The sequence below is a fragment of the Patagioenas fasciata genome, chromosome 1 (assembly GCF_037038585.1).
Source record: "Patagioenas fasciata isolate bPatFas1 chromosome 1, bPatFas1.hap1, whole genome shotgun sequence".
In the NCBI taxonomy this organism is placed as follows: Eukaryota; Metazoa; Chordata; class Aves; order Columbiformes; family Columbidae; genus Patagioenas; species Patagioenas fasciata.
The window spans coordinates 135834897-135859995 of NC_092520.1; the positions used below are offsets into that span (position 1 = coordinate 135834897).

Consider the following 25099-nt stretch of genomic DNA (forward strand, 5'->3'; position numbering starts at 1 on the left):
ATGTGGTTTGCTATTTGTTTGTATTAGCGAACTGTTGCAGTTGGCATATTGCAGATGTTTACATATTTAGTCATATTGTAAGGTAATTATGACAGGTTAAAATTTAAGTGATGAAAAATGTAAATAAGATATAGTATTTCTCAAAAATAATCTCTTGATTTAAATATGGAGAAAGAACAGCAGAGTGAAAAAACTTATTACAGTTGGTGGTCATAGCAGTTTTCCTTAATCTCGACTTTTTCTGTGAAGAAAAGGGAAAATAAGGAACTTCATTAAAACCTAAAAAATTTATTTTTTTGTATGACTTTTCTACTCGACTCCAATAACTTTAATTCCTCCCTCCTGAAGTTTTAGTACTTTGTTGTCTTTTGCTGCATACCTAGTGTGTTGTCTTAAATGATGTACTGCCATAAGAAGAGTAGACCCTGCCTTATTTAATTCCTCAGTGAAAATCAGTTCAGACGTGTTGGCTAGTGCCTGGTACCATCAGTGTTACTGTAGAGCAGCTCGCAGACTGAGGCCCGTGCAGGAGTCTGTCCTGTCGCGGGTGCCTGTTTCAGGTTCCCAGAGGGGACAGTACATTGGGGTCCTGGTGGACAGCAGGATGACCATGAACCAGCACTGTGCCTTTGTGGCCAGGAAAGCCAATGGCATCCTGGGGTGTATTAGAAGGGGGGTGGTTAGTAGGTTGACAGAGGTTCTCCTTCCTCTCTACTCTGCCCTGGTGAGACCACACCTGGAATATTGAGTCCAGTTCTGGGCCCCGCAGTTCCGGAATGACAGGGAACTGCTGGAGAGAGTCCAGCACAGAGCCATGAAGCTGATTAAGGGAATAGTGCATCTCCCCTATGAGGAAAGGCTGAGGGAGCAGGGTCTCTTCAGTTTGGAGAAGAGGAGACTGAGGGGTGACCTTATTAATGTTTATCAATATGTAAAGGGTGAGTGTCATGAGGATGGAGCCAGGCTCTTCTCGGTGACAACCAATGATAGGACAAGGGGCAATGGGTACAAACTGGAACACAGGAGATTACACTTAAATATGAGAAGAAACTTCCTCATAGTGAGTGACAGAACAGTAGAACAGGCTGACCATGGAGGTTGTGGAGTCTCCTCTGGAGACATTCAGAACCCACCTGGACACATTCCTGTGTAACCTCATCTAGGTGTTCCTGCTCCAGCAGGGGGATTAGACTAGATGGTCTTTTGAGGTCCCTTCCAATCCGCAACATTCTGTGATTCTGTGATTTGGACACAGGTCCTCCCCTACCCCTCTGTGTCTGGCCTGTAGTGTGCTGCTGGGGGCCCTCTGTCTGAGCACTGCAGTGGGCTGGGGTGTGCTGTGGAACGGTGGTCTCTCTCTGTTTCAGTTGAGGAAAAATGTGGCCTCTCAGATGCTTTTTTTTTCCCTCTTTTTTTTCCCATCTGTCTGCTTTTCTCACTTGCAGTGTACTCAAAGAGGCAAAATGGTGAACCAGCTACAAAGACTGCAGCAGCCTTTCAAACACAGAGGTGGCTCAATGCAGGATTCCAAATGCCAGGCTTATTGTTTTACTATTATTCAAGTTCATGAACAGCAAACAAAAAAAAAGGCAATTTTATTTCTGAGCTGCCAGGAAAAACTAAACAGCTGGAACTGATGGGAGAACATGCAGGTGCAGAAGGGAGGAGAAGGTAAATACAGTTTCTAGGATTCTTCTCCTTTGGATGTAGTAATTTATCTTTTTTTTGTTTTTTTAATACTCTTAGTGGCAGCTAATTCTTGATGATGAAAAGAATTAGTAGTTACTAATCAACAACTACTTTAGGAATATCTTGCTTTGCATACTCTTCAGGACACCTGATTGGAAAGGGGTTAAAACATTTATCTACTTAAAGATATTTCCAAATTTGGACTTTGTTGAATCTCTACTTCTATATACAAATTTATTTATGCCAGGAAACTTTCACCTTTGAAGAGTGATGCTTCTGTGTTTGTTCTCGGGACAGCTTAATTTCATAACAATTGCAGAATCCTTTTGGTAGTGTAATGTTAGAAACTGCAGCTTACCAGTTGCAAGTCAAAGCTTGCCAGGCCATTAGTCATTCTGTGAAGAAGCCTACATTCAAAGTTGTCCAAGGTAACCAAAATTCAAATTGACCACTTACATGCAGTGATACACATTTCATATCAGTTTCAATGTGCTACATGCCCTACATCTGCACCTATTAAATAAACTTCTAAAAGCCAGCAAAATATTAAAAGTCAGGCTAACGATTGTTAACAGTGTTATCATATCAAAGCTGATGTTAAGAGTATGTCTGATAAAAACAATGTGTGAAAGCAATGACCAAAACTGATCTTCTGGAACCCAGGTCTGATCCCCAAGAGGTGGACAAAGCCATTCTATACATGTTTTCTTTTGGGGCCACAAGCTTTCCTTAGTCCCTGTCTTCTCAGTGCTCACCTTCATGATAATGCCGTGGGGCCCCCTGTCCGTTGACCTAGGGACAGTGAGCCTGAGAAGAATCCAGATGATATTTTCACCTGCTGAAGCTAGAACTAAAAAACAAGTATTCAGTGAGTTGTGTATTCCTGCTGAAATCACCCTTCTGTTTTCTTTTCCACTTCATTTGCTTCCTGCCCTTTTTTTACTTCATTATGCTTAGTTGGCTAGAATTGCAGGCATGGGGGTCCTGTGGCCCTAAAGTAAAATCACTGCTTTAGCTCACTGCTGGTAAATTTTTCCACATCTCTGGGAAGGTAAAATCCATGTGCTTTGCTTTCTCTAGCAGCACAATTGCAAATGGAGTCAGCATTGACAGCTGAGGAAGAAACACACTGCATTTCCCATTTCTGCTGTACTGTTCAAGTTTATCTTGAAGAAAACAGGGTCAAATTTGAATGGCAAGAGCAGCGATCAGTCACACCAACTAATAATTTATTTTTCCTCTCCTCTTCCTCCCCCAGGTGATAGTTATTACCTTGAGTCTCATAAAAGAACTTTGTTTCTCTTCATTATAGCTTCACTTTACCACAAAAGAGAAAAAGATAGAGGAGACTATTAAAATTAAAGCCTTACTTAATGATTTGTTTAGAAATGGCTTTAATCTTTCTCTTTAATAAAGGATTATCAGAGGTTTAATATTAGCCATTCACCATGGACAGTCGAGTCACTGCAAGTCAAAGACTATATTCACAATATCTAGCCTTGATTTAGTGTTGCAATAACTGGCTCTATTAACAGTGTTATCTCTGTAGACCAAATTATTCCACTGCTGTGAATAGAGCAGTACTTACCCATGTTATGCCTGAGTCTGGATAATGTTCTTTTTCCTCTGTATGAAGGCCTTAGAAAATTATATTAACGTTTTAGCACTCAGAACTAAATGTGAGGAGCAACAGACATTTCTAGATGTTAGCACCTTTCTGCAGCTTCAAGTGTTCCAAGAAAATAAGGAATAAGATTATTCACATTAATAGAGATCTAGTATTGGAGTTTGCTGCAATCCAGAGTATGAAAAGACAGGTTGCAAACTGGTACAAAACTGAGTCCGTGCGTGTTTCTTAGAAGCCGATGAATGAATGTTTACACAATGTCTACAGCCATGCCACTTCAGGCAGGGATTTCACCGGATCAGACATAATAAGCAGCTTTTGGAATTTGATCAGCAGTTCTCTGGGACCCATCCCAGAAAGTCTACTCTGCACCATGAACTGATGATATTGAATCAACAGTCTTTTCCAAATGAGTTGCTGGACTTGCTGGCTTTTTGAATGAATGCAGTAATTGGACAATACATTTAATGATGTTGTCATTTCTTTTAAGGCTGTAGAGGTTTTATGTTGTTCTGAAGGCTAGCGGTTTTTTAATCAAGACCAGTTTTTAAATAAGTACAACCCTCAAATTCAAAAAAAAAAAAAAAAAAAAAATTAGAAGTTACAAAGGCCTTATAAAGTGTGTAGTAGCGGAGACATTTTTGTTACTAGGACAGCAGGAGATTTTTAAGTTTCTTTCAAGGGTTAATTCATAGGATTCTTCAACTAGTAGAAGGAAACAATAGGTAAATATTGGTGCTTGGCAACTGCATCTGATCAGTATTTGCATTACAGCCTTTTCATGTTTTTATCTTATAATAATAAATGTTTAATTAATGCTGCTTAGCACCTTACCTAAATCTCAAGGGTTTTCTCTGGGGATTTTGTATGTGTGTGTATGATTTAAATGTATTTATGATCTTTCTCTTTTTCTTCCCTCTGAAAATAAGTGAGAAAGAACAATATCAAGCTTCTGTTCTCCAAAATATATTTAAAGTGTCAAAAGGGTCTTAAGCTTTCCTTTTAAATTCTGCTCAACCGGATATTTGGCATGTTTTAGCCAGAGAAAATGTACCTATAGAGTCAGAGAGGTTGCGTTTAATGTGTGTTGAATTGACGTCATCTGCCAGTGCCGTAACAGCAAAGCACTGACTCTGTGGAAAGTCTACAACTAAAATGATATGTGAATTGTAATACTGGACTGAGAAGAAGAAAGTAAGTGGTTTTCTGTAAGGAATAACCTAAATCTTGAAGGTACCTATGGGGATATTCATTAACACCTGAGAGGATGGTGTGGACTATTCTGTTTCTCACCAAGGGTGAAATTTATTCCTTCTAACTTACTGTACAAGGAACATGTCAGAAATAAGTGTTTCTGGCAGCTGTGGTTAAAGTTAAAGGGCAGGCGCTGAACTCTTCATTCAGGTGACCAACGATAGGACCTGAGGGAATGCCAGGAAGATGTGCCAGGGGAGGTTCAGGTTGGACATTAGGAAAAGGTTCTTCACCCAGAGGGTGTTGGAGCACTGGAACAGGCTCCTCAGGGAGGTGTCACGGCCCCAAGCCTGACAGTGTTCAAGAAGAGACTGGACAATGCCCTCAGACACATGGTGTGAACTGTGGGGTTGTCCTGTGCAGGGGCAGGAGTTGGACTTGATGATCATTGTGAGTCCAACTCAGGACATTCTATGATTCTGTGATTCCATGATTATATAAGTTCACTTTCCTTGGTCTTATTTCCACAAGTCTCATTTCTTCTCACCTTCAGTGAGAAGGCGATGCCAAATAATTTCACACCGGAAATAAATTATGAGGTTTGAGTTGTGGGTTTATTAATTTTGGTCACAATTCACTTTGATGTGGTGTATTCAATATCTCCTAGATAACGGCTATGGCTTGGAGACCTTTCTAGAAAATAAACTCTGGCTTAGCTGAAGCTGTGAATCTGTTGTAGGAAGTCCATAACCTGTGCTATGTAAATCAGTGAAACACCATAGTTCTTTCTCATCTAAGATTTATTAATCATAAAAGTGATAAAAAGCAGTAAAGTTTTCTAGCTTCGTCAATGAGTGATAATTTTGGCATACCAAATTCTATTCAGCAGCTCATAAAAATATAGTGAAAAGATGCTGACCAACTCTTTTGAGTAATGAACATTTACAGACTAGCCAAGATTTTTGTCTTTAATTTAGTTAATTGCCGCTGGGCTTGATGAGTGAGGAGTGGGGGCAAGAAAAGGCTGACTAGCACAGAAACCATAGAGGGTTTTATTAGCTCGGTGCAAAAGTAATTGTGGGTTTGGACCATGAATTTTATATAACTAGGCTCAGACACATCTTTATTAATCAAAATAGGAACCATTACAATTATCACAGTTTTGCCAATGAGAAATAAGTTTGTTTATTCCTGTAGCATGAAAATCCATGCTTTGGGATTAGACAAAATCTTGGAAAGCATTTTCAGCATCCTGCTGGCTGTGGAAGCATTTTCCTTGTAAAAGTTGTCAAGATGCTTGTAGAAGTGGTAGTCGGTTGCCGAGAGGTCAGGTGAATATAGCGGATGAGGCAAAACTTCAGAGCCCAATTTGTTCAACTTTTGAAGTGCTGGTTGTGTGACGTGCAGTCAGGTGTTGTCGTGTAGAAGAATTTGTCCCTTTCTGTTGACCAACGCTGGCTGCAGGCATTGCAGTTTTTGGTGCATCTCATCAACTTGCTGAGCAGATTTCTCAGATGTAACTGTTTTGATGGGATTCAGGAAGCTGTAGTGGATCAGACTGGCAGCAAACCACCAAACAGTGACCGTGACCTTTTTTTAGTGCAAGTTTGGCTTTGGGAAGTGCTTTGGAGGTTCTTCTCAGTCCAGCCACTGAGCAATCATATGCAATCTGCTTTTTGTTGTGTGTCATGATCTGATCAAGAAATGGTTTGTTGTTGTTGTGTAGAAGAAGAGGACACTTCAAAACAATGATTTTTTTTTAATTATTTTTTGGCCAGCTCATGAGGCACACGCTTAATGAGCATTTTCACCTTTCCAATTTGCTTCAAATGCCGAATGATAGTAGAATGGTCAACATTGAGTTCTTCGTCAACTTCTCATCTAGTTGTAGGAGGATCAGCTTTGATGATTGCTCTCCATCGGTTGTTGTCAGTTCCAAATGACCAACCACTGAGCTCCTCATCTTCAAGGCTCTTGTCTCCTGCGTAAAACTTCTTGAACCACCGCTGCACTGTATGTGCATTAGCAGTTTCTGGGCCAAATACATTCTTAATGTCATGAGTTGTCTCTGCTGCTTTATGACCCATTTTGAACTCGAATAAGAAAATTGCTCAAATTTGCTTTTTGTTTAACATCATTTCCATAGTCTAAAATAGATAAAAATTAAACAGCAAGTAATGTCATTAGCAAATAACATAAAGTGAGAAAAGCACATTAAAATGATGTATAACATAGCCACGTTTCTGTAAAAATGTATTCCAATATCAAACGGCAAATTTCGACAATGCAAAACCTGCCTAATACGGAGAGCAAAATAATTCCTTTGCACTGTTTGCAATACATTTTGTGACTCAATAGTTCTGAGTATCTGCTAGTTTCAAAGCAAAAAGGTATAAAAAAAAAGGGAACAAAATTCTAGACCAAAGATATGTTTTTCTGGGACATTTCTGTCAGGAAACTGAGATAGCCAAGTCCAGTGAATCGTGGTATCTGTGTCTAATGTTGGGCAGGATTCTTGCATAATCATAAAAACTTAACATAAGCAAATCTCAGGCTTCCTGTTCCTGGGATTCTTTTTTTTTTTTTGTCAATAGACAGTATTAGCTAATAGATGCCAAATACAGTGGCCAGACAAGTTTAGGGAGTATGTCAGGAACTGTAACAGGTGATGGAGCTGTTTTCTTGATCATGTAGGAACCCATGAGTTGGGGTTTGAGGGGGAAAGGAGACTTTGTGGAACTCCTCTTGGAAGACAAATCATCCTGATCTTTGAATGATACGAACTCTGACACATTATCTCTCAGCCTGTCCCTTGCCTGAGAAATGAGTGCTTGTACCAGCTCTCTTCACTCGATGAAAGCTGCCAAGACTCGGGATTTTAATTTGCACTGGCAATCAGGCAATCCCCTAGCTACTCCAAACACAGAGACAGGGAAGATGGATCAGAGCCAGTAATTGCAGAGAAAGAGCACTGCAGAGCTGAAGCCAGGGGAAATAACATAAATAAAGGTGTGATATAAATGAGAGTACAGCTTGCATTTCATACATATCTGCATAGATGTGTATTTCAGTGACCACCACTGTGTAATGTTATCACCAGTCCATGACCATCTGAATGCTGACTAGGTCTGATGGTGGCTGCTACTGTATGTGTTTTATGAACTGTTTACCTACAGTTGCAACAGATTTATAGTAATAAAATTTAACCTCTGCCTTTTCTCCATTCTGCTGCTGCATTGACAGTTCCCTTGAACTAAGAGGCTCCTTAGCTGCTGAAATTACAACATACCTACATAATAAAAATCCTTCCAGAACAAAAATTAACAGACTAAAATGGCATATCTGAGGCACACACTAACTTGCTGTAGTTTAAAATGCTTACTTTCAAAATGCCTTAATTTGAAAGCACTGTAATGAAAGACTGTTAATGATACACCAGAAATGAGCTAAGGCTGGTTTCAGAAGCACAGATGGCTAATTGGCTTCTGTTGGTAGGTTATGTTCATTTTAATTAAATTTTATTAGGAAGCATTTCAAAGCCATAACTGATGGTTTAAGATAAATATGGTTCTTCATAAATGACCTATTGCTAACTTCTATTTATTTCTTTCTCTTCTCTCAGTGTTAATAGAAGCTGCTGTGACTGAACTCTCCATGGCCATTTCTTGTCTCATCCATGTTTACAGCAGCAGCTTTGATGCAAATTTCCAACTTGCCAGCATACCTAAAAGCCCTTCATGTGCAGACATCAGCCCAGATTCCCAGCTCAGCTTCACCATTTTTGCTGCCCATAACATCCCAGAAGCCTGGGTGAACAGGTAGGAGGAGATGTAGCAGGTGTTCACAAGATGGGGTGTTATCTCTTATGATCACGTTTTTCATAGATGCTAGCTGACCTCTGTTGCTTTGGCTATACTCCTATACTAATGGTAGAGACTGAATAAGTGGGTGTATATCTACTGTTTTTCTAGCATAGAATAAACTTAAGCTTCACTGATTAGGAGACTTCCAGACCTCATAGGTGGAGAATCAAGGAGGTGACCTAGATGATTGCCCTTGATCAGTGTGGAAGGAGGGTAGTAGAAGCAAGGTCAGAGCACTGGCCTTGAGGGGGTACACGTACAAATTCTTGTGTGACCAGCTTGCTCAGAGGGAGGGAGGAAGGGGTGAGTGCTGCATGCCAGGAGTGTTTGGACTGAGGCTTTGAGTGGCCCCTGCAGTACAAGTCACTGGAAAGACTGAAGGCCAGTTGACCAGGTTAGACAGAGAGGTGTTTGCTTAAACTCCATCTGAATGAGGCTTTATCAGCAATTTTTGCTCTTGATCTACTCAAACCACATGACATGGGTAAGCATGTGCATTGACGATCCTCTTTATAGATAGTGATTAAAATAAGTATGGTTTATAGGTCCTAGTATAACTGGTACAGCAGCATAGCAGAGGAAATTAAAAAAGGGAGGCATCTTTAATAAAAAGCTGAAGTTCTCTTCTGAATACTTTGAGCAAAACTAGTGTTCTCTTACCACTCCGGCCTGGCAGCAAAATACTGTTCTCCAAGTTTTTATTCATACTTTTCCCTTGCTCCCACTTTACCTTGAATTCCATATGACTGATTAAAAAACAGTGGGATCATTTGCATTAGACTGTGAACAAGAGAATGCACTATACAGCATTATCTGTAATTAGCAGTTTAATAAAAATACAAGAGGACTTGCATTAGTTAACCTAAAAATACAGAACTATAATCACTATCCTGATTTTGCAGATGGTTATACCATTCCCACTGCATTTTATGTTTTACCAGAAAAATGTGGAATTACATATGGCCTAAAGGCCACTGATGACTTGAATGCTATATTTGAGCATGTGAAAATGAGAATATCTCTTCCTCCTTCACCTCCCTTTCCAGTCCTTCCAATATTCATAGTCAGCGTGAACTTCTTAACTGACACCCTGCCACCCTGACACCTGCTGTCCTCAAATACTTTTACTAACATCATTCATGTGCATACTCTGCCTTCTTATTACTGCAGTGCATGAGTTGGTGCAGGCTGTCACAACTCTTTTTTCCTTTCCCAAAGGTCACATTTTATGATCTTGGTGCTGATCATAACATGTATTTTAATATATGTTCCTACATATATATATATATGTAATATATGTATATGTTATAAATGTTAGAATTTTTACAACCCTCAGTGTTTCACATTGGTGGTGGTGTTTTGTTTAGTTTTGTTTTGTTTTTCCTGTCCATACTGGCATGTGATAAACAGCTTTTCTTTTAGTCATTTGGGATAAGGGAAAGTGAACTGTCTTATGTTTTACAGAATCATGTTAGTGAGCTGTTAAATCCCCTTCAAGTTCACTTTTGTGGATTGTATTTTTGTCAGTGTTTCTATTTATGCTCTCAATTTTTATTCCAGTGTTACTGTCCTTCTTAAAGAGATAGGTAGACACCTTACAAGTTGCAGAGTAATGTTGCAAAACTGATTGTTTTTCTTGACTGTATTTTCATTCCATCTTGGTTAGTTCATTTCGTTGTTGTTTTTGTTTTTGTTTTTGTTTTTTTTCAATCAGTTTGTTATTTTATCTCATTTAAGTCCCAAGCAGATTTACCCTGTTTGATGCCAGTGACATGCCAGTTGTTAGCTTCGTGTTTGGCTGCATTTCTTTCTGTATCTCCCAAAAATCAGATTCCTAGCTACATCTGGATGATATGAGGTTATCTTTGGGACAAGACTGTATATAATCATGCCTTTGAACTCACAGGGAAGGTACCTAGACAAAATGCTCTACAAAGACTTAAAATGTGTTGAAGTGCATGTGTGCACTCTGAACAATCTTTCTGACTTCAGTTAGACTGAAGCATTGTGGAAGCATTAATCTTTTCAGGATTAGGTCCTTACGGTGTATAAATCAGGGTTATATCTGTATATCATGTATCAGTACTTCTGTTTAAACAGCAGTGCTTAATCATTATTTTATTAAAACCTTTTATTTCTTGCACTATCCTCCAACTGTTTGTAATGTTCAGACTTTAGAGGAAAGATGCCATGTCTAAGAACAGAATGTTTTTCTGGTCTTGTGAGGTACTTTTTTCCTTTCTCTGCATCAATGCCTCATAGGTGCTACAGATTCCAGATCCCTTTCTTTTAATTAAAATAAGAAGAGTGGGGCGGGAGGCGGGTGGGAAGCGAAGGTATATCTGCTTCAATAATTGTAACAGTTGTTATAATGTTCTGGAAGAGATCTATAATCATACTTGTAAATAAGGCAAACCCATGCACCTTCAGTCTGCAAATGCTTCACATTTTTTCCTCAGATTTGACTCTGTTTCTCATGTTCATCATTCTTGTTCGGAATGTGGTCTAACGCTGAGAGTGGCAGGAAGATCTGGATGTTACAAGACCAGTTGAGAAAAATCAGTTGATTACACTATTCCTCTGTTTTGACTGGAATTTTATGACTTCAGTAAGAAGAATATGAAACCAACAGATTGCCCCAGATCCAAATTACACTATGACGCTAGTCAGTTAAATATCTGAAGAATGGCAACACAGAGGGCTTTAATGGTTCTGCTATAATAAATGCATAGATTCCCCTAATTACCAATCTTTTTTTTTTACTGACTGGGAAAAGTAAATATAAGTAGGTTTACTGTTGTCTGAAATTGTTAACACTTCAAAACTTATGTCCAAACTTTCCTTGACTGTAATAATGAAAAAAAATGTTAGCCTTAATGAAAAAAACATGGAGCAGAATTCAGGCAGCTTAAGTACTTTTCCTGAATTTGAAACTTAAAAAACCCAAACAAACAAACAAACAAACAAACAAAAAAAACAACAAAAAACAAACTATAAACTTCTCCACCCCCCCAGTTGATATAGGATTCATTATTTTAATTCTTTTTGCATGTAAGGATGGATCGTCCAAAGTTTCTGAATGGTAAGTCCCAAATTTACTGTGTTGCATTACAATTAATCTATTTTTTTTCTTTTTTCTTCCCTTTGTAGCTACAAAGTTTTCTCTTTTACCTGTTTGCTAACTTATGCTGGGAAGACAATATGTCAAGTCAAGATCTGCAAAAATATACCAGCTAAAAGGTCCTTCTTCTTCCTGGCTGACTGGAATGAGAAGTAAGTTTTAGTCTGTGTTTGATAAATGTTTGTCTGACAGATTTTACACATTGAATATACATTTAAAAAAAAAAAAACCAAAACCTCACATCTTTGTTATGGGTCTTCTACTAAACAAATTATACTCCACAGAATTCAGAGGAACTTAGGGAGATGGGAGTGAGAAAGGAGTGGGACAGCCAGAGGAAGAGAAATAAGACTAAGTCTGGTCTGACAATAAGCTACACTAAGCTGGCCTGGTCATTCACCGGGGACATCCTGGAGCAATACTGAAACCAAAGGGGATACAACCAAGGCTGTATTTCTGTTCTCTTTTGAAAGCTTCCACCATTTGGATCCACCTCCAATATATATGCAATCCAACTTGAGAACCTATTGTAATGTGCCTAAGGAAAGAATGAAGCTGTTGTGGGATTATTAGTGGTTTTTGTTTGTTTCTGGGGTGTTTGTGGTGTGGGTGGTTTTTTATTGTTTTTGTTTGGTTTTTGATAAGAAGGATCTGCAGTTCTAAAATGAGGACCTTAGTCTGAGACTGGAATTTCAGAGTAAAGACTACCAGCTGACTATCACCAGCCTGTCTGCTTTGAGGACAATGACTCAACTGAAAAGCAAGGCACACACACAAACAACTTTCGCTTAAGGCAATAGATGGGACAGAAGAAGTAGGCAATTTTTTATGATTTGTCGGTAGTATTGTGTTCTTCCAGCTTCCTGACCATGGCATGCTTATATTTATATTCTTTCAAATTGACAGTATTTTACCTCACTGTTTACTGTGTTCTAAATCTGAAAGCAGCTTGATTATATTACAATTGAACAAGGACTACAAGTAATGTGGAAGGGGTTTTTTAATTATAATTGAAAATGGAGTGTAATTAATGACTTCTGTTTGCCTTTATGTAAGACATACAATGGTTTTAAGGTGGTCAGATAGAAAAAGACCTTTTTTATGTCAAACCTATTACACATCTATCTTAATGGAGGTTTTGTATGGCCTTCTTGCACAACACTACTGAAAAGATGTAGGGAGCTTAGTATGTCTGCCCAGTGGTTAAGAAACAAAATGGCTGCATTTCTGCTAAGCATCTAAATTAGTTCTTTTAAGGCATAACATCTGCTTTGATACCTCAGTTGAATCCACAGAGTTTGAATGTCCAATCTCAATCTTTTGTGTAATTTGGAAATACCTGTTATCCTTGTGTATTAAAAAAAAATGAACCATTCCCATTTGCTCTGTAGGAATTTTCACTTACTCCAAGCTTTGGTCAAGTACTATCTTATGGTACAAATGGGCAAATATAACTGAAGTGTAGAGGAAGGATTAAATTGTTTATAAGCATTTTTGGCTTCTAAAAAGTGGCTGATGCCTTTCTGGAATGCATCTTACGTATCCTTTTTCTAAAACAAAATATAAGAATATAGAATAGCAATACATTCTTTAGCTATAACTGGAACAGAAACTCTGGTCTTCTTCCATTTCCATGAAAATGTAAAGAAATCAGAGTAAAGCTTCAAGATTTCTGTTTAAACCTCTGCCTTTTCAAAATCGGTATTATATGTCTGCAATTCTATCAGAAACCTTATAGGAAAAAGAAGCAGTTAATTATGTAGGTCAAATTCTTTCACAGGTCATAGATGCTTGTAAGAGGCTCTAAATGTCAGAAACAAGATCTGGAGTTGTACAAAACTTAATAATAGTTTTCAGGAACATCTTTTTATTGTTGCTTAAGTTTCAAAAATAATTTTCAAAATCCAATTCAAATAAGTTGCAAAGTACAAACCCAAAAATTTACATCTGTCTGGCAGACTTTTCAGTGTTTCACTCAACCATCAAAGATGTTCACATGTTTTCCACCTGAAGCCAATTGATCTATATTAAGTATCAAAACACGAGGGCAGGTTTCTTCTACCTAATGACCAGAGGTCCAGAAGCACATACCAAGAAACTAGGTAGCCAGATGTGCCATTATTTTTGTACATTTTGGCTTGTATCCAGAACTGGATTTTGTGAATGGATGCTATTTTTGAGTCAAAATGCAAATGAGTATTTTAAATCAGCTATCAGTCTTATAGCTCAAGCTTTAACTCCTAATAATTTTTGAGAAGTAGTGGAGATTGGGGGATGTCTCAACAGACTGGAAGAAGGCTAATGTCACCCCCATCTACAATAAGGGCTTAATGGAGAATCCAGGAAACAATAGGCCCATCAGTCTTACTTGAGTCCCTGGGAAAGTTATGGAACAAATCCTCCTGGGGGCTGTCACGAGTCAGTTGAAACATGTGATTGGGAAAAGCCAGCACAGATTCACCAAGTGCAATTCGTGCTTGACAAACCTGATGACCTTCTATGACAAAGTAACATGCTCAGTTGATGTGAGGTGAGCAGTGGGCATTGTCTACTTGGGTTTCTCCAGGCTTTTTCATATAGCTTCCCACAGCCTCCTCCTAGGGAATTTGACATGCTACGGTCTAGACAAGTGGTCTGTGTAGCGGATGGGGAACTGATTGACAGGCTGTATGCACAGGGTGGTGGTAAATGGTTCCTTTTCATACTGGCAACCTGTCACGAGTGCAGTCCTTCAGGGACTGATATTGGGCCCAACGCTGTTTAACATCTTCATAAGTGATCTGGATGATGGGACCAAGTGTACCATGATGAAGTTTTCTGATGACACCAAAATGAGAAGAGAGAGCCTGTAGGATGACATGGGTAGGCTGGAAGAGTGGGCTAACAAGAACCTTACAAAGTTCAACAAGGACAAGTGTAAGGCCTTGCTCCTGGGAAAACATAATCCAGGGGTGCAGCACAGGCTGGGATCTACCTGACTGGGGAGCAGCTCTGTGGAAATGGACCTGGGGTCCGGTGGACAATAAGCTCAATATGAGTGAACAGTGTGCTGCTCCGGCAAAGAAAGAGAACAGGATGCTGGGCTGCATCATCGAGGGCATCACCAGCAGAGACAAAGAAGTCATTATCCCACTGTGCTCAGCACTTTTCAGACCACATTTCGGATACTGTTTTCAGTTTTGGTCCCTGCTATACAAAAAAGATGGGGATGGACTGGAGAGGTTCCAGAGAAGGGCCACAAAGATGATCAAAGGACTGATAAGCTGCCATGTGAGGAAAGGCTGAGGGAATTGGACTTGTTCAGCCTGGAGAAAAGAACCCTTAGGGAGGCCATCATCACCATGTTCCAGTACTTAAAGGGTGGCCACAAAGAAGATGGAGACTCCATTTTTACAAGGAGTCACATGAAGAAGATGGGGGTCATGGGTACAAGTTACTCCTGGGGAGATTGTAGTTGAACACATGAGGGGAGTTTATCACAATGCGAAAAGTCAGCCATTCAAATAATCTCCCCAGGGAAATGGCAGATTCCTCAACATTGGACATTTTTAAGATTCAGCTGGACAGGGTGCTGGGCCATCTTGTCTAGACTGTACTTTTGCCAAGAAAAGTTGGACCAATGATCCTTGTGGTCACTTCTAACTAGGTATTCTATGATTCCCCTGTCTGTGAGTCACTAAAATGTTCCTGGATTGGCAGGGCAGATTCTTCTCAGAAAAGAAATGCTAATAAAGCATACTTTTACTGCAGGACTTGAAAATATTGAGATCATGACAATAGTTTCTGGTCTTATTCCAAATCTAACACAGCACTTAACAAAATCAAACATTTCCACTTAAAGACAGGAACTGACTTCTTTACTGTGTTGTGCTTACCACAATATGGCTTTGGTGTGGTATCAGAAAAAAGTGGGATGGTGATGCCAGAAGATCTTTCCTGTATGGAAGTATGTGTAGGGAAGGAAGTGTTTATGTTGTTTTAAATTTTATGTATGAAATAATGGTCACAGTTCTGCAATGAGAAAACTAGTTTTTTTGCTATTTGTGCTGCTAACTCTCTAAGAAAGAATAAACAAACAGCACCAAACTTGACAGAATAATTCTGAATATTTTGAAATATACAGAGAGAATGAACAGTAGAGGTGGTGTGACATTATCACTGAAGGTGCTATGTGCCTAACCAGTATAATTTAAAACAGTACAGAACAGGCTGGATTTGCTTTCCTACAATAAATACATGCATATAACCACTAATCAGTACTTTTTGCAAAAATTCAAGCTGGAATTCATTGAAAAATTGAGTATTTCAGTAAAGTGAGTATTACTGCAATTGTTTTTCCATGTCATCAAGTGGTACCATTTCCTATGGTAGGAAGTCTATGTCACTCAAATCTGTAACCAAACTATGTTCCCTCTTGGTTATCTTTTGGCTATACCATCACATTTCTGAGACAGAAGGGAGTATGTTTGCATAAAAAGTTTAAAGAGGAGACAATTTATTTTTTGTAAAGTTTCTTGCCTTGAATTACAAAGTACTACTTTCATTCTAACCCATATGCTATTTCAGTTAATCACAGCCATTGAAAGTGCATGTGGTAAAAGGTCACCAGGAAGAGCTTCTATTACATTAGAAAGTCGATTATTAGGGATAAATCAGGCTGAAAAATAAACCTAGCTAATTCAAAATGAGTCCTGATCTTAGATTAGGATTGATTCAAACAAGGCAAAAAGTTGAGAGTAGTGTTTTGATAATTACGAATCTAGGAAGAGAGTTTATATGGAAAACTTGCTTTATTTGCTGATTTTCATGTATTTAGTTTGTATTTTCAAGTGCTTTAGCAAGTTGGTGTCTCAACTTTAACTTGATACGTTTTTGTGTTTAAACGTGAACTTCTGTTGAAGTCATTTATTAATTCTTTACTAGAATGTTCTCAGAAAAGATGATAATCACTTGATGATACCTAAGGACTTTGCCTCATTTATTGTTTCTTCTGTTTGTCCTTTTTCAGGAGTATACTTTAGAGTTTGTAAGTTATCTTTGAAAAGTGTAATTGTCACCTTGGTGCAGAGTTCAAATAGGTTGATAGTATGTAGCACAATATCAGGAGAGTCCAACAGTTGCCCCCTATATATTCTCATCAGTTTCATTTTCCATTGACTGAGACCTCTTAATTATTTTCTTTCTTTTGCCTTAGCGGATTGCTCCTAATATATTTATTCCACCAGCTCCTCTTTTTCCATCCTCTGTAATTTATGTTAAACCTACAGACACGAAAAATGGAATTAACATTAAGCCTACCATTATTCATTTCAGATACTTTCTTGGCATTGAGTTTTTCTCTTCATGTTTTGTTTGGCTTGTCTGTTTTGTTTATACTCTCTCAAGGCAAAGCCTGAGTTACCCAGAGCTCTTCTGTTTTGAGTGTTCTTGATTATAGACCCTTGGCCTTTTAAACCAGCTGTATAACTTTATCTAACATCTGTGAATAGCACCTTCTTAGTGAGTAGCTTCTCTGTTCTTCTCAACTACTATCGAAATTGTTCACCCACAGGGTGTCTTTCTTCTGGCCTCTGTTCCATTTCCTCTTCTTACTCATCCATTTCACTCAGCCTCCTGCAGTCAGAAGGGATAATACCAACTGGGTAAGCTCAGACATTAAATAATCAAAGTTCTTAAAAAGACATACAGATATTCCCCTTCTCTGTGTATCAAATGTCACAGGAAGGGAAATTTTGCTCCTCTTTGGCCCATACTTTAACTCTCAGGATGTCTAACTCTTGTCGAAATTTCCAGGCTCTTTTCCTGCTGGTGTGCATCTGGTAGTGCTGTATATTGTATCCTAGGGAACCTCTGGCAAGCATATGCTTTCTGCAGTGAGATTATGAGATTTTCCGTTGCTCCAGGTTCACAGGGCGTGTTAACAAATGTCTGTATTAGAAAATCCATGTCTCATTTTTTACTTTTGTCTCCTTCATAGCATTAATAATGCTTTAAAGCGTAACTCTGTCAGTTTTATGTAACATGGGCAGAGTTGTTGGTCTCTAAGTGAAAAAAATAGACAAATTACCTACATCATGTAGAATGGTTCAGTTTCCCAATAATTGTTTCTAACTAATTATAAGTGAGGTAGAGGAAGTGAGACAGGGAAAGCAGGGTTTAAAGCTATAAATAGGGACATGTAGGAAGACAGTTAAGAATTGCTTCTCAATTCTATTCATATTAATTAGAAAGAGTGGGAAATCGCTGACTTACTTTGCTACTCAAAGAGAGAGGTATGCAAATTTGAATAATTTCCAAATGTTTAGGACTGATCATCTGAAATTTTGACACTAATGCTAATTTGGAGTACTTCGGAATTTCAGCTGAAAACTATCTTTCAGTGGCTCCTCAGTGCATTCAAGGAAACTTGCCTGAAGCCAATAGAATTTTGACGAATTTGGAACCAGTAGCAAAATCTTATGCTAATTTTACCTTATGCTTTTACCGTACCTTATTTCTGCTACCCATAATTCTAATGTTTTTCAGGCTACATTTGCTACATCCTACATTTGCTTACTGTTTGACTATACCTTTTTTAAAAAGTTGAGAGTTGCATTGTTCTGTCAGTCTAGCTTGTGAATACCTGATAAACAAATGTAATCTATATTATTTATCTTTTAGTTTGTTTTCTTAATCTCAAGTTTATGCAGATCTTTTGTTTTCTTAATGCGTATGTTGTTAATGCGGAATAATTCCTTTAGCTCATTATATTGATTTTGTTCATACAGAAATATGTAATAAATGTCACTTTCCACTTGAGGAATTTAAATTTATACTGAAAATACATTGAAAAAGCTAGAAATGCACTGTCCACCACAAGTGTTCTCGTCAGGAAAAAGAAAATACAGACTTGCACATGTCTGCATAGTTACAAGCGTGATTTTTCTGTACAGCATGAAAGTACCGTATTTATTAGAATTGTTCTAAATTATGATTTTAAATCAATTTGTATAATCTATATAAGCAAATTGAATGACCAACCAAGTGTACTAATGGTCAATATGAATTTGAGATGAATATTGATAGATCTGAATTTTCTCACTAAAAATGTCTCTCATTGCTGTTAAAACAAAATCTGTCTTTAAATAGTGCTTGGGAAATAACATACCACCAAAGCACATCTGAACAAGAGAATTATTATCATACTCACAAGCAACTTCTAGTTTCTTAAGTAGTGTTTTCCTCTGAAGATACGAGACAGCAAATAACTAACTACTGGTTTACAGTTCACCCTTAGGGGATGCTTATTCTGAAATAGCCATTTATTGATAAGGTAATTCTAAAGCAAAAGTTTAACTAAGCTTTTTCTGCCTTTTTCAGCTCCAGTGGCTACCACTGATGTGAATGAGTTTTCTGCATGCCTCTTTTCAAGTACTGTGACCCAAGTTAATAGTTGGCAGTACTCATCAATGCGTTGAAGGGATCTGTCAACTATATTTTCCCTTAGAGCGCAGTTCTTGTAATTTATTACTTGATATATGTGTTAAGGCATCTAGAAAAATGGTATCAGTGCTATTTTTTTCACCTTTATTTTTCTCCTTTCTGATTTTCTTTTAGAATCAACTTTCCACTACGAATAAAGGCTCTTCCGAGGGAAACTATGCTGACAATAAAACTACTTGGAGTAAACAGTGCCTCTAAAAGCACAGAAGTGCTCGCTTGGACATGCTCCCCATTGTATCAAAAAGAGTAAGTTCTGTTTTGTACAACAGCTTAAGAAAAGACCATTCTTGAATAATATTGCACTCAACTTGGGAGAAATATAAAAAGACAAAAATACTCAGTTCAGGACCTTGCTGAAATAAGACTCAGACAGTCACTCACAGTAAACCACTCTTGATGTGCCAGTAAGAACTGCATCCATAAGGTTTTCTTTCTTTCCAGTACGTTGTTTTTGAACTCGGTTTATGCAACTGTTCGACACTTAAAATAAAGTTCCCTAGACCTGTTGAAAGGCCTTGCTATACCCTTTCCTGTAGCTTTCAAAATCCTTCTCAGCATAGCCTCTTGTTCACAATGGTTGGGTTTTTTTCAGTCTGTTCTCATACCCATTCATCCTGCTTGGAGTGCAGCAGTTAGTGATGACCACAATGAGCACCTTTCCCTCCACACACCACTTGACCAGCTCTCTCCTCTTTTTTAACCTCTTCTTTTTACACAACACACAGTGTAACAGTGTTTTAAAGATACCTGTGGTCTCGAATATCTCTGCAGTGACGCATAGACAGAGATCTAGGGTAAATTTTCTGCAGTGCCCTAAATTTATTTTAGTAGTACTGAGACATCGGAGTTTAGATCAAGCCTTTACAATGATACTTAATTTTTATTTAGATTCCATAGTCCTGCGTGCCTTCTAGGCAATAGATGGTTATTTTCAAGCACAACAAGTTTCTGCATTAGCTTCCATCTTTAAGCTATAGGTCTTTCCTCATCTTCAGACATCTTAATCTATTTATGCACCACCATTTAAAACAAAACAAACCCTAAAAATCCCATTGCATGTATTAATTTACTATGTTTGAAATATCTTAGGTTCCATTGAACTTTTAAGCTGAGAGGCTTAAAACACTAGAAAATAGGTTGGACTGGGCCAGAGGCTTTTTGCATCTTTTCAGAAGAAAATTCAGGATTACTTTGTTCAGAAAAAGAGAGCATTCTTCAGTGACTTAGTGATTAGAACACTTAGCTTGAAGGAAGGAAAGAAACATTAATCAAATCTCTGCTCCAAGGATTACTTGAGCATTTTATTCAATTACTTACTTTTTTTTCATTAAGTTAGTCTGAAGAAGAGCACACAACTTACTCTTCCATTGTGTGTGTCTTTTTTTTTAAAAATACATGCTCTCTATGTTTATTTTGAGAATTTCTGCCATCCTAGCGCTTAGGGTGAAATAGATAGAGGGAATATCTTGGTTGAGAATCTAATTTGAGGTGAAATATTAAGGTGTCCTCATCCCCAGCGTGCCACTATGTGCTGAGTACATGGAGAAGCAGAGCGTTAGGCATGATAACTTAACTGGGGAACACTTGGGTATCTTTGGAGGTAAATGGATACATGAGAATCCTGCTCTTGAAGATTTGTGAGGTTTTCTTATTTTTCAGTATTTGAGTCTCAAAGGATCATTTTTTTTGGAAGATCTGAAAGCCCTCAGCTCCCTGTGGAGGTATATTTTTTAATGTATGCTATTGGAGCAAGCACGTTTATTTTCATTAGGTAGGTCTCCAAGTCACCCAAGCACTTTGAAAAATTTTACTGAAAAATGTCTTGATTCTGTCATGGTACACACAATCAGCGCAGTGAAGGGGATAGTTAATTTTCTTTCATCTGCTTCATAATTGTATAGACCATTGCTGAAATGACCCTTCACAGGTGAAATACAAGTTGAGTTGTTGAGGAGAAATTATTCAGGAACAGCATGTTCAACACTTCCTAATCTAATAGCTGTGCTGTTTACCATTATAGTAATTACACAAAGAAACCTAACTGCTTTTTGCTCTTTTAGCCAATCACAACTCCACAGATTATTGTTCACCATTGTTTCAATTGTTAGACGGATTTAAAAATAAGGATAGCCCTGAAATTCCTTATAAAATAAGAAACTTGAAAATATCTGAACATTCACCGAGATTGCTTTTCCTATTCTTTGGAAGATCATGAATATGTTTTGATAAATTAGCTCTCAGGTTCACCTGCGTAGAAACTAGCAGGATTAAAACTGTCAAGTGGTTCTTAATAGGTAATGCTATAAGTTAGTCGAAGTAATTGAGAAGCAACAGTAGGGCTTTGGGAGGCCATTTACTGCTCCACAGGAAAAAAAAAAAAAATCATATTTGTTTTTATTTGACTCATCAATTTTGTAGGAAACATGAATAAACTGAATAATGAACCCAACTTCACTCCCATCGCTGCTGGAATGCAACTAAACTTCAAAACTTAGTTCAATAGAGTACTTCTGAACTTGAAAGTATGTACCAAGGAAAGATTTGTACTTGCAGTATCATGCTAATGTGTCAAGAGTACCTTGTATCTTGTATTATTGCAAACATTATGGTACTAGGTACTAGGGTCTCTAAATGGACAAACTCTATAAGTGTATATAAAGAGATTAAAGAAATGTGACCACAAAATCTTTGGCAAACATTTTGAACTTGGAAAATACCACTTTGTTAAAAGAAAATTTTTCTCACAGGTGAATTTGAGTTCTAAAAAAGTATTAACATTCTCATATATAGGATTTAATTTATTAGGGGAAAGGGCAAAAATAAACCCTTTGAAGAAGCCAGTAGCCTTGAGGTATTTGCCCGGGTCATCAAACATCCTTGTTCAAAGCCTTGTCCCAGTTGGTCACTGAGCCATTCTTCTCAGAGTCAGCAAAGATAAGGACAGAGTGGTCTCTTTTTGTCTGTTTGGATTCTTGTTAAAAAAAATCCATACTTTTTTGTTGAACACTGGAAAAGGAAAATAAATGTCAAACATTTAAAAAATACAGTTCCTCATTTCTGTCCTGTTATATCTTTTTCTAATTAAAAGCACAGTAGTTCTCTTCAAGCTGGTTGTATCTTATGTTAAAAATAAAAGGAAAAACAAATCAGTTTTGGGTTGTTCCCAGATGTTACTAAGGAATCTTGATCTTTGAGTGACCTAGGGCAAATGAACACTTTATTTTAAAAGACTCCAAATTTACTTCTCTCTGTAAATTTGGTATCTGTTTTCTCTTTTAAGATGATTATTGTCATTGTATGGTAGCTGTTCTCCTTCATAGCTTAATTCTTTATGTCCCTTGCCAGATGAGAGGGCTGTAGCTGTTTCCTGAGATTTCAACACTCCAGTTTGTGTCTAAAAATACTGACTAAACAGAGTGTATGAGAAATATATAGAAAAGCAGAAGCAAACCTCAACTGTTGAAGTAAATCATATAACTCTTTATTTAGCATTTCTTATTGCAATCTCTTCTCCATACATTGCCCATGTTGAAACCATACAATACCTAAAAATGTTCTCAATAATTTGGCATGTTTCATTTTCTTTTTGTTGTTGTTGGAGACTTGTCAGTGAGCAGATGTTTAGTAAATTTAAAATTTGCTTAATTCACATTATTTTATGAATTCCACTAATATCTCTCACTATTCTGACAGTTGTTTTGCAGTGTGCTGGTTTATAATGTGAGTAGCTGATAAATATACAGGGCAGCCACTATACTCTTTATCAAATGCCTGTTGGCATTATTGCTTATCAACTTTGCATGTTTCTGTACAGATGTAGTTGTTTACCTTAAAATTATTGCATGTACACTTATTATTTAATTTTATGTTTTGGAGCAAAACTGGGAAACAATCAGGAACATAACTGCAAATTTGTTTTAAAAGTCTGAAATAATATGATAATTTTACATTTGCTGTATTCAGTACCTTCAGATTTCTGGAAGCTGTTTAAACTGGAAACTGTGGGAATGGAATATGTAGTTGTTATAAATGTCTGTAGGACATTTAGCATTACTTTGCAGTTGAAAATCATATCTCTAATTTGAATTTTCTAGAATGCTGTAGTATTTGTAGTTGTAATAAAGTAGTTATTTCACAGTATAATCCAAATGCAGAATTAAGAGTGCTTGAGCCATAAAATGTGGGGGTTTTATAGTTTAGCAGCTTTTGATTTCCTTTAAAATTAACCTCAACTCTGAATTTGTTACAATGTCAACTTTGGGGATAATTACATTGGTTTTACACTGTATTTTGTCCTCATTTTTCTGGTTATCCAGTCTAAACAGTAACTCTAATGTTATATAATATACCTTTGGGAACAAACACAGTAATAATGATTGTTGCTGCCAGCCAACTGGTCCAGTAAGTGACCCTTCACATCCCATTTCTCATCCTTATCAGGTAGTTGACATCAGATAGTGGCCCTAAATCAATGCCAATAAGGCCGTTGATGGTGCATCTGTATCAAGAAGACGTATTAGACACAAGAGGCTGTTCAAAAAGTGTTTGGAAGCCCGTGTGCCAACTTTCCATTCCTTCACAACAGAAAAACATGTTTGTCTCTTGAGCTGAATAGTTTAGTGATGCAGAGCTAATTAACAATTCAGAAATCTGTCATTTGGGGCAATCTGGGAATTGTAATGTCCCCCACAGTGCCCATTGCTCTGATTTCACTCATTCTAACAGTGTATTTTATTTGAACTGGTGTTTTCAAATCAGAGCCAACAACACAAATTTCCTCTTGCTGGGTGTGGTGAGGGAAGTCGCCCACGTGACTTCAGGACACAAGGTTGATTTTGTTAATTTAGGGTAACTTGAGTGGTCTTCAAGCAGCAGTGTCCTCTTCTGCCGTGATAAGATGGGAAGTTTCTTTTGGCTCCGGTGATAAACAAGAGCTGGGAATCTGTAATTCCAGAGGTCTCAGTCTGCACTGATTTTGCATGAGCATCTAAACAAATAAATGGTAGCAGGCACAGAGCAGCACTTGCGTATTCACCTTCTGATGTGCTTGATACAGAAGTTGCTACATGGAAGCCATTGTCCGTGGCTGTGATTATTGTACAGTCTTTGCAACAGTCAGTATCACTATCCTCACCTTACAGTTCAAAAAACTGGCAGCAGAACTGAGAGTGACCTGGCTGAGCTCTCCATCAGAATCAGATAACAGAGAGAGGTCTCTGTCCATTCAGGAAAGGTTATGGTTATCATACTCATGATACTTTCTCCTTCATTGTCTGAATGGATCCTGCACACTCTCCTGCTTCTTTTCCTTTTTTTAAAAATAACCATGCAACTTTTTACTGTTTTGTTCACCCACATGGCTCCTCTTGTTCCATTTGTGTGCCCATAAGCAGACTTGGTCCTGAAGAATGTTATCTGCGCAGTACATAGAGCGGCCCAAAGATTGCTAAGGGAAGTTGTGTCTCAAAAATATAAACCATATTTCATAGTTGTCGATGCCTCTTCACATCTTTTTAAAAATGTCTCCTGTGTTTACAGACTAACCTTATTCCAAAGAGCGACTTACTGATAGAAGATGCATGTTACTCTCTTATTTGTATAAATTAGGCTACTTTATATACAAAGCATAAATGTGTCTAGTTTTTACAACTAAGGCTTTTTTTTTTGTAGGAGGTGCCATCTCCATACTGTCAAAGTGGTTTAATGACTTTGGTTTTACTCACAGTGCTGTCAACTGCTTTAACATGTGAAATCTTCTCACTCCAGCAAAGATACACTGCTTTCCTTGCTGTTTCTCCAGTTGAGGACTCTGAGAAGCCCACATTCTGATTCTTCCTCATCTTTCTAGATAGTCTTTAGCTACATGTGCACTGGGTGAAAATGGGTTGAAATAATGAACTCTGGAAATGTCTCAGTTAAACACACCTTCATTGCCTCTGAGGTCTGTGCTACTTCTTGTATTTGCCTACACAGACTTCCAAATTTCCCAGAAAAAAAAAATCCACTGTGTGGATTCTTTGTTAAAGCCCTCTGCCTTGTTAGAGAACAATATGAAAGCAGTGCTGAGAGCTCAAAAAGATAGTTCAGTCTTTATTTTCATTCAGTTCTCAGCTACTCCTCTCC

General features: G+C 37.8%; 1 protein-coding gene across 1 annotated transcript in view; it reads left to right on the forward strand.

Moving 5' to 3' along the window:
* Positions 1-25099, forward strand: part of PIK3C2G (phosphatidylinositol-4-phosphate 3-kinase catalytic subunit type 2 gamma) — a 275634-nt gene that overhangs the window by 64548 nt on the left and 185987 nt on the right. The window contains exons 15-17 of the mRNA XM_065846452.2: positions 8133-8328; positions 11524-11646; positions 19091-19222. Of these exons, the coding sequence (XP_065702524.2) occupies positions 8133-8328; positions 11524-11646; positions 19091-19222 (451 nt within the window). The remainder of the gene's footprint in view (positions 1-8132; positions 8329-11523; positions 11647-19090; positions 19223-25099) is intronic.